Consider the following 9,883-nt stretch of genomic DNA (forward strand, 5'->3'; position numbering starts at 1 on the left):
CTCCCTCCCCACAGGCAGCCCGTCCCTCCCCAGAAGGCCTGTGGTGCTGGGGCAAAGCCGGCAGCCTGTCTGGTTGATAAGACCCAGGGAGCTGGCTTCTCACCCCGTGGGCCTGGCCAGCCTCACACTGGAAGGCTGAATCAATCAGGGTCACAATGTCGAGTGCAAGGACCCTGCATACCCTCCCCGCCCCCGTACTGCTCACTGGCCCACAGGTGTTTCCCAACCTCTACATCACACAGGACACCCGGGCTCAGAGGAAAACCCATGTGCACAAATAAAGTCCCTGACAGTCAAAGTCAGAAGTCCAAAGCCACGTTTTAAGGGGACAGGATTTAGGCCTGTGTCCGGAATATCCCAGAGCTCCATGAATCCCTGCCGCCTCCTCCCTTCCAGAAGGCTCTTTAAAACACCTGCCCCTCTATGAAACTAGACTTTTTTAATACATAAATTAACCACTTTATTGAATATCAATAAACTGTACATATAACTATACAAAACGTTTCCTTAGTACAAAATGTCGCTTGCAATATAAATACCAGTGTACCTTTAAAAATGTAAACATCTTCCTCCCGGGCCCACCTGTCAGACCCCAAAAATAGTCCTGGGAGACACATCGGTCAGGCTGAAGCACCCCACTCGGGCCCCCAACAAGTGACGGCAATTACTCACAGTCTCAAAAGAGACTGATGTTAAATTGCCCATGAAACAGGTGACACCATGACAAACGGGAGGCTGAAATAGCTGCCTGGCCCGGGGGCATCCTGGGGTCTAGACCAGTCCTGTGTCCGCCGCCCCCACAGGCCCCGGGGGTGACCCTGGGGGTGGATTACTGCATAGTCAGTCACACCTCCTGGAGGGGTGGCCTGAGGGTTCCGGGCGGGGGAGGAGTGGGTTCCCCTGAGTGGGGGGGAGCTTCCTATCAGTCTGTCTGCTTTCGTCCCGGAGCTCAAAGCAGCTGTATCCAAACACCTTTGGATACACAAACCCACGCAGAAAGGCCGGCTCCAGAAACACTGGGCTACCAGCCGCCCTCCCCGTCCGCCGCTCACAGAAGCGTCCACGGAAAGGCCTCCCTCCGAGCCCACTGAGGCACCAGGGCAGAGGGAACAGGAAAAAGGTCCTCAGAGTCCTGCGGGGCAAACGCAACCCAAAGGGGGAGCTCAGAGGGAGTCCCGCAGTGAGGAGGGAGGCTCCTTCCTCCTGGAGCTGGGGCGGCTGCGCGGTCGGGGGAGGGTCTGGAGAGGCAGGAGGAGTTTGAGGGTCAGCGGGGACCCCCTGAGCAGCCGGACTCTTGGTGCTTGTGCAGCAGGGACATGCGGGAAAAGGTTCGGGAGCACGTCTGGCACTGATACTTCTTGACATCCGAGTGGGTCTGGAGGTGCGCCCGGAGGTTGGAGCGGTCGGCGAAGGCTCGGCTGCAGTGGGAGCAGGAAAAGGGCTTCTCACCTGGGGACAGAAAACAGGAGCCCTGAGTGCTAAGCCACTGGGGGTAACAGATGACACTCATTTACTGAAGTCCTGGCCCCCCACCCTCACCCCCGGCTGTTTGAACCCAGATGCCCCCAACCCTGAAGGAATCCCATGACCCAGAAAAACCGTATCATTTAGCGTCCAAAGCCCTGGATATGATCGGAGCTCTGCCACTTCCCACTGTGTGACCTTGAGCAGGTCATCTGGCTTCTCTGAGCCACCATTTGCTCATCTGTAAAATGGAGCTGTTCACCCCCGCAGCACCTACAGGAGTCGGTAACCCAGAAGTGGTAAATAAAGCACTCATTGTGGCAAGCTGGCTGGGAGCGCTCAACAAGCCAGGACAGTGACGGCGACTGAATTTACTGAACACTTACTTTGTGCCAGGGACACTCACGTCATTTAGTCCTACCTTTGTCCTCAGTTTAGAAATGGTAAGACTGAGGCACAGAGAAGCCAAGTAGGAATGCAGGGTCACCCAGCAAGAACCAAGCAGCCTGATTCCAGAGACCCTGATTTTAACCACTACACAGACTGGCCTCTCAGTCAAGGGGGTTATAGTGGGTGTTCCTTATTATCACGCCTGGATTCACTTCATCTGGGGACAGAGCTTGGGTCGGCCTTAAAGGCTCCCTGCCACACCCGGCCCCCCAGCAGTTTGGGCCACTTCCCTGAGCTGCTTCCCCAGCACAATGCTGCCGCCCAGCCACCTTCTTTCCGGTGATTTCAAGTCTTGTCTGTCCCCCATGATGTATAATCGTGTCCCCATGAGTAGGGATCTCCCCTAAATTTATCCCAAGCCTCTAGCCCAGGGCTTGGGACCCCCAAGAGGCTACAGAAACCTTTTACCTATGACTTGCTTGGAACCCCTTTCTACCTGTGCCTGGCCAGGGCCGTGCTGAAGAGTCCTGCTCGCAGAGCTAGGCACACAGTAGGTGCTCACTCAGTAAGTGCTCATACAAAGAGAAAGCTTCAGAGGAGCCTGACCTTCAATCACCACCAGATAATGCTGGTTCACCAACTTTCCCTAATTCCTGCCCCAGTGAAGACGATATAGTACACAGTCCAAAAACACGGACAATGTGATTCTGTTGTCTTGGGGGTGCAGCATTTCCTACTAAATAAAAAGCCCAAATAGCAGCTCAGTAAACAAGGACTTATCAAACTTCCACTATGTGTCAGCCAATAATACTCTAAACATTCTTTACTAAAAAAAAAAAAAAAAAAAAAAAAAAAAAAGAATTCTACCTTCCTACTCTCGGCCTAAAATACGCCCCTAGGCCATGGCCCACTGGTTAAATCCCAGTGTTGGAATTCAGGAGCAGGGAATGAATGAATCCCATCAGCCTCTGGGTGCCTGGGGCCCTGTGCTGGGCACTGGGAGGGAGGGTCCAGAAGTCGATGCCTGAGGGCCACTACAGAACCAGCCATCCTTGGGCTCAGTCTCCTGGGGCAGATACACAAGGAGACGGGCCACACCGGACTAGGGGGACTTAGCAGGAGGACTAGGGAAGGGATGTCTGGGTTAACTGGCTGTCATTATTGAGCGCCCTCTGCATACTAGGTCTAAAAGGTCTAATGACTGCACCACAAGGTCCACACGAAATTCCTCCCCCTCACACACTCCCTGGTGAACTAAGGGCTTGCTGAATGCAGACGTGGGTAAGGGGACATGGAGTCCTGTTTCCCCAGGGCACAAAAAGCCACCACCCTCTCTACTTCCTTAGCAGAGGTGAAGGGACCCTGGCTCCGGCCTTCTGAGCTGTGACTTGGGAAAGTGATTTCCTTCTGTGCCTCAGTTTCCTGATCTGTAAGGTGGGGGTTACGACGGCACCTCTTTCCTAGGGCTGTTGATTTGCTGCATTGACCCAGGTAAAGGAGGCCCTGGGCAGTGCCCTTCCCACACAGCATGTAGGATCAGACATAAACATGGACAAAGGAGGGAGGCCTCCCTTGTAGGATGTGATGGGGTGGAGGCCTGTGTGTGCAAGCAGCAGGCACAGGCCCGCACCCCTTGCAGATCCCCCGCCCCCGCAGACGTCTTTATGGTGATCCTGGCGAGTGTGAAATCGGCACCAGGCCGGCGGGGACAAAGGCCGCTGAGGGGGGCACTGTACATGCGATACTCCCCGGATTAAAGGGGCCTGACACGCCGTGGGCCAGCAGCTGCGGCCGGAACAGGTGCTGGGCACCACTGGCCCGTGCACCTGCTCCACCCCCCCAGCCCCCACCCACTGGGCCCACCATTAAGACTCACCATGGGAGTCAATGGGGATGGTGATGGTGCATTTCAACAGGCTTTTTGTGTCGGGGCCATGCCTTTACATGAAAATAATGTCCGGAGGGAGGCAAGCGGAGCTGGGGGGCTCAGGAGCACCCCAGTGGTTTCTACACTCCCAAATAGAGCCCTCTCAGCCCAGGACAGAGGCCAGGCAGTTGGACCTTTACATCAGGTCCCTTTAAAATCAGGACTCGGTGTGCACAAAGTAAGAGAAATGGGGGGGGGGGGGGCGCAGCGCAGACCGCAGGCTGGGGAGGGTGCCGGGAGGCCTAACGAACAACCCCGCGGACCCTGGTGGCCCAGAGGTCAGCCGCTGGGCCAGGGAAGGCCAGAGCGGAGGCCTCCACACCGGTCAGCTTGACCCCAAAGCTGACAGCTCTGACCCTTGAACCTTCTCCCAAAGTCACACCCCAAAGAGCAGCCCCAAATGTGGTGGGCTCCATCTTTCAAGTTCTGAAAGGACATGGAGGCTGCCTTTTCCTTTTTTCCACATTTCCAGAAAGTTAGAGGATCGAAAATCTCCGTTTCACAATTTTTTACACGTTTAGTATTAAGTTTTTGAAACACAGATAGAACTGTGGTTTCTGCCGGCAAAGGTATTCCCGGGGCCTGCATGGCAGCACTGAGTTTATCTGCTCCACGGTGGGGGCAGGGACAGATCTGAGAACCACGATAGATAAAGTTATTATGAAGTGATTAAGGAACCACTGAATCGTGACAGCCACCCTAAAAAACGCTATCCAGCCCACCCTGTCTGATTATGCTGTCACAATCCTGAGGCTCAGAGAGGTTAACTCGCTAGCCTGAGGTCACACAGCATGGAAGGAGAGCTAACATCAAAAACATTTCTGTTCAGCGGGCACCTGGGTGGCTCAATTCAGCTCAGGTCACCATCTCACCATTTTGTAAGTTTGAGCACCCATGGGGCTCCGTGCTGACCATGTGGTGCTGTCCTCTCTCTGCCCCTCCCTCACTCTCAAAATAAACAAACGTTAAAAAAAAACAAACACATTTCAGTTATCACCTATCAAGTCATAGATCACCTATCAAGTCATAGCCCAGGTGCTCCCTGCACACCTTTCTTTCCTGTAACCCAGGGAACCCCCACACTACGGCCTTGTGCTCATTTTACAGGTGAGGAAACTGAGGCCCAGAGAGGAGAAACAGCAGCTCAAGGTTTGAAGAGGTCCTGGGACAGGATCCCGGCCAGGCGGGGAGGGCGGAGTTCGGTGGGCTCCTTCACACCTGGCCCCCACTTTCCCACACCCCAACTCCCCCCCACCCCCCAGCCCGCGAAGACATGGAGACCGCCGGGCCTTCGGCGTGTGCCCAGAGGGGATGAGTGGATGTTCTCGCCGCACCTTTCGGGGCTCCAGAAGCGGGGGCTGGAGCCTCAGTTTCCGCACCGGGGAAGGCGCCGGCGGCGCACCCCACCCCCACCCCGAGCGGGCCGCGGGACACTCACCGGTGTGGGTGCGCACGTGGCCCTGCAGCAGCCAGGGCCTGGAGAAGGCCTTCCCGCAGGTGCCGCACACGCAGGGCAGCGTGTGGCTCCGGATGTGCATCTTGAGGGCCCCCAGGCTGAGGTACTCCTTGTTGCAGTACTTGCAGTTGAAGGCCTTGCGCGTCTGGGAGTCCTTGGCCACCGACAGCCCCGCCAGCTGCGCGGGCAACCGGCCCAGGCCGGCGAAGGCGACGTAGCCATCGGCCTCCAGGGACGAGGCTGAGGTGGAGGAGAAGGACGAAGGGGCCGGCGACGGGGGGCTGGGCGGCTGCGAGCCTTTCCCGCTGTCGTCGTCCGACAGGGAGGTCAGCTCCGCAGCCCCGGGGGCCTCCTGGGGCCGTGGGGCGGCCCAGCCGACGGGCTGTGCCTGCGGGGCCAGCAGCGAGTCCCAGATGAGCGTGGGCAGCGAGGCCGTGGGGTTAAGGACCTCGGGAGGCGGGATGGCCGCCAGCAGGTGGGCCTGGTCGTACGGCTGCTGGAAGGCAAACTCTGCTGGGAGACGGAGAAAAGGCAGGGTCAGGCATTCCGTCGCACAGTCAGTCAACAAACAGCAGCCTGCTGCGGGCGGGGGGAGGAGGGCGGGGCGCGCGGGGCCGGCGCTCAGTACTTACCGGGGGGAGGAGAGACCCGCGGCCCCGACGGCCGGTCCTGCCTTCCCGGAGCCCCTCCTTACCCCCGCCGCCCCGCTCGCCCGCCCCGGCCTCCAGATCGCACATGCAGGGCGCCGCCGCCCGGCCTCGACTCGGGGGGCCCCGGTTCCCTCCCCTTCCCAGACGCACCCCCCGCCCCCGTCCCCGGCTTCTCCCCTGTCGGCCGCCGAGCAGCCTCCTTTCGCAGGACCACTACCCTCGGAAAGCCCTCCCCCAACCGTCCATTCACCTGCCCCGGGCTCCTCACGCCCCTCCGCACACCGTCCCGCGCCCGGCCCCTGGGCTCCATTCTGGGCCCTGGATATTGCCCCCGAGTCCCCCTCCCCCAAGCCTCCCCCACCCCTGCCCAGGCAGCCTTCGCCGGTTCCCCCGAAACCCCTGGGGTCCCTCACCCCGTCCACTCACCTGGAGAAGAGTCGTGCAACTCGCTGTAGTTAGGCCTCCGGCGGGAGCAGGCGGACTTCCTGACAAGGAAAGAGCGCGGCATGGTGGCCGAAGCAGCCGGGGGTCGCCGGTTCGCGCAGGGGTCGCGAGGCACTCCACCCGCGAGGCCGTGCCGCTGCGCTCTGAGTGGAGACGCGCCGCCAACTCCTTTAAGTACTCCGGCCTCTGGACGGGCGGGGCCGGAGCAGGCCACGCCCCTTTGTCACCTCCGCGCCAATCGGGACGCGCCTTCGCCGGAGGCCACGCCCCGAGCAGGTGCGCAGGGGGCTGGCGGGGCTCGCGCCGCGTGGCGCTGGGGGCCGGGCGGGGGCCGCTCGGAGGCCGGGCCGCGGGCGCTGCTCCGACCGCCAGGCGGCTTACTGCCGGGGGCGGGCACTGGGAGCCCCAGGCGAGGCAGGACCCCCCCGGGGACCCCGCGCGCCCGCCTGCTCGCCGCTGCACCGTCTTCTGCTTCTGGCGCCCCCTGGCGCCGCGCGCCGCGGGTCTGGGCACCTGAGGTTCCGAAACCGTCTCCGCCTCCGGCTTGGGGAGGGGGCGGAAATTTCCTCGGCCAGGCTGGCGCCTCGCAAAGAGCGTGGGATTGACGAAGGACCATACACATTTCGGGGGAGGATACGAGGAAATGAACACCTTCACGTGGCTGCTGGTAGTGTGAAGTGCCACAGCCTTTTTTGCAGAGCAATCTGGCATCATCTAGCAAAAGGCATCCGTTCCTTCACTTAGCAAATGTTTACTGAGCACCCGCTACGTGCCAGTCACCATTCCCGGAGCTGGGGACACATTCCTGAACAAAACATTCGGGGTCTCTACCTAAGTGTAGCTCGCCGTTTGGTAGGGGAGAGAGACGCAAGTAAACATAATTATTAAGCAAAGGGAAGTGTGCTTTGATGGGGGGAGGCCACAGGACGCCGTGACGGTCAAGAAACGGGTCACCTGACAGGGGGTCTGGGCAACTTCCCAGAGGAAGTGAAGAAATACCGAGGGGAAAGGCCCGAGGTAAGAATCAGTAACTGCTTCAGAGTCTTTGAGAGCAGCTCCCAAGGGATGGGGGTGGGGTGGCCAAGCCTGAGAGGTCAGATCTGCTGGGCCTCCAGGGCCTAGAGGAGTTTGAACTTTGCCCCAAGGACACTGGGAACCAAGACAGGATTTTTAGCCGAGGAGGGACCTGCTTGGAGTTTGGTTGAGAAAGATCACTCTGGGCAGGTGGGAGAAAGAAGTGGGGAAGGGCAGGGCAGGTCTTCTCACCTCTCTGGGGGTCATCAATGCTGTGTCTAAGGGATCTAACGCCGGGCTCCACGGCCGGGGCACTGATTGATCCAGCGAGGCGGGGGCCCAGGGGAGGGACAGCTGGAGCCCCACCCTTAGCTCTCCTGTGAACCCACCGCTCCAGACAGGACAATGCCAGGCCTGGGGTGGGGGTGGAGGTACAGAAATAAATCCATAAATAAGTTCCACCCAACTTGTTTTCATCTAGGAAGCAAGGGCTATGAAAACCTGTAAGTCCACCACTCACCACCTAGAATGAGGGCAGGGACAATTGTCTGTTTGGGACAATCGTGTTCTAGTTGCTGAATCGAGTCTGGGGGGCTGGGCGGGGGGAGATGGGCCATAGGCAGTCTCCACCTAGAATATACCCCTCTCCTGTGTCTGTTTAGTTCCAAAATATCATGATCGTCCTCCGCATGCAGCCAGAGGGAGGAGAGAGACCGTGTCTCTCTGCTGAAATCCTCCATGTTCCTGTCTCACCCAGAGTAAAAGCCAAAGTCCTCACCACAGCCCTCCGCCTGCTGATCTGACCTCTGCTGACCTTGTCTTGAGCCACCCTCCCTGGTCCCCAGGCACAATGATCCCTGCCCCCCCCCCACTTCTTTGTGTTCCTCCACATTCCAGCCCTTTACCACCACAGGACCTTGGCACTTGCCGGCTGCACCCCCCCCCTCTTTCCCCAGATCTTCACCTGGCTGCCTCCTTTTCAGTCTGTTTCAACATTTTTCACCAACGGCTCAGTCTCATCAGTAATGAGAGAAATGCAAATTAAAACCACGGCGAGATACCATTTCACACCCGTCAGAAGAACAAAAACTTAAAATTTGGTCAATGTCAAGTGTTGAGGAGGGTGTGAGAGCAGCAGGACTTTTGTCCCATGCTGAGGAGAGTGTGGATGGGCACAACCACTTTGAAAAAGTTTGGCATCAGCTAGTAACAGTCTACTCCTAGGTCAACAGCATCCCAGGGATTCTCAGCCCTGGCTGCAGATTAGATTCCGCTAAGCATACCCAAGCCTTGGCCCCACCCCCACGGACATCCTGATTTAATTAGTGGGGGGGGCGGGGGGGGGGAAGCTCCGTATTAGCATTTTTAAAAACTCTCCAGGTGATTATTCTACTGAGCAGTCAAAACTGAGAACTATTGCCCGGCCCCAAACTCAGAAGAAACAAGAGAATATTCACTGAAGCCTTGCTCCTAATAGCAAAAAATTGGGAGCGACCCAAATGTTTATCAGCAGTATCATGGATTAACAAACGAGGGTACAATCCCATAATGGAAGAGTGAATGACTCCTATGTCCAGGACATGACATGGGTGAGGAGTCCAGGGGCCGCTAGTGCGGAGACACCGTTGCCTGGGCCTTCGGGTTTCCATTTTCCTCGGTCGGTCAGACACCTGCGCCCGGGAAGGGGTGGAGGGCGGGGGAGGATCCTTTCTCAGATCCGGGCTGTCCCCTCCTTTCTGATTGAATTGTCCCCGCCCTCGCTCCACTCCCTCTTGGAAGGGGCGGAGACGGCGAGGTGGGAGGGGGCTTCGAACAAGGCTTCGGGGCCACAGACCAGCTCCCCGAGGTGCTGCCCCAGGGGCATATAGCAGGGAAAAGCGAGGCGACACTTTTGATGCAGGGGTGTCAGGTCCTCCCGGAAGTGGGCGGCCTCTGGCGAAGCTGCAGAGAACCGGGCCGGGCGGGGCGCTCGCTCCCCGCACCCCGCCCTAGGGCGTGGTCCTCCCGCGCCCTCTGCTGGCCGAGGCGCTCCCCGAGACCGCTTCTGAGCCGCCGCGGGCGAGGCTGGGCACACGTGCCACTAACGGGGTGGAAACTGGTACACCTGTCTTGGAGAAGTCTGGGAATATCTAACGTGACCGGGAAAGGCCTCGGAGAGGAAGACACATTTGAACAGAGGCCTGCATCTTCTACAGGTATCCATCCCCCACTAAAAGTAAAAACAATAAAAATGTGACTTATACAAACCAAAAAAGAAAGCCTCCCTTCATCCCAGATATCCATTTCTCTCCCCAAAGGCAACTATTTTTACCAGTGTTTTGTATGATCTCCCAGAGATGGTCTTTATAGAAACAAGGAGACATATATATGTGTGTATATGTATGTATGTATATATATATATATATACACACACACACACACACACTAATATGTACCTGCCTTCTTTATGTACCACAAATGGGAGCCCACGTGATAGCCGATTATCTTGCTTTAGCCTCCCAAGTAACAATATTCAGGGTCTTGAAAATTGCTCCAGAT

The 9,883-nt window shown here is 57.9% G+C and overlaps 1 protein-coding gene across 2 annotated transcripts; it reads right to left on the bottom strand.

Annotated features, from left to right (window-relative positions):
• Nucleotides 1–441: 441 nt before the first annotated feature.
• On the bottom strand, nucleotides 442–7,749 carry SNAI1 (snail family transcriptional repressor 1). 2 transcript variants are annotated; one of them, XM_039230035.1, is made up of 3 exons: nucleotides 6,314–7,749; nucleotides 5,220–5,750; nucleotides 442–1,449 (listed from the first exon to the last, which is right to left on the bottom strand). In XM_039230035.1, the coding sequence occupies exons 1-3, from the start codon at nucleotides 6,393–6,395 to the stop codon at nucleotides 1,265–1,267; spliced, it is 798 nt and encodes a 265-aa protein (XP_039085966.1). In that variant the 5' UTR covers nucleotides 6,396–7,749; the 3' UTR covers nucleotides 442–1,264. The 2 variants fall into 2 exon arrangements, with proteins under 2 accessions (XP_039085966.1, XP_039085968.1); XM_039230037.1 differs by having other exon boundaries at nucleotides 5,220–5,747; nucleotides 6,314–6,759.
• Between the last annotated feature and the right edge of the window lie 2,134 nt (nucleotides 7,750–9,883).

This window comes from Hyaena hyaena, unplaced genomic scaffold, assembly GCF_003009895.1.
Source record: "Hyaena hyaena isolate Hyena2069 unplaced genomic scaffold, ASM300989v1 scaffold_42, whole genome shotgun sequence".
NCBI lineage: Eukaryota > Metazoa > Chordata > Mammalia > Carnivora > Hyaenidae > Hyaena > Hyaena hyaena.

Excerpts from the sequence above, each read along its gene's own strand:
- SNAI1 (XM_039230035.1), bottom strand. The coding sequence starts at position 6,395 with ATGCCGCGCTCTTTCCTTGTCAGGAAGTCCGCCTGCTCCCGCCGGAGG. Across the intron at positions 5,751-6,313 it reads GTTGCACGACTCTTCTCCAG|CAGAGTTTGCCTTCCAGCAG; the intron begins GTGAGTGGACGG and ends TCCGTCTCCCAG. Across the intron at positions 1,450-5,219 it reads CCACGTGCGCACCCACACCG|GTGAGAAGCCCTTTTCCTGC; the intron begins GTGAGTGTCCCG and ends TTCTGTCCCCAG.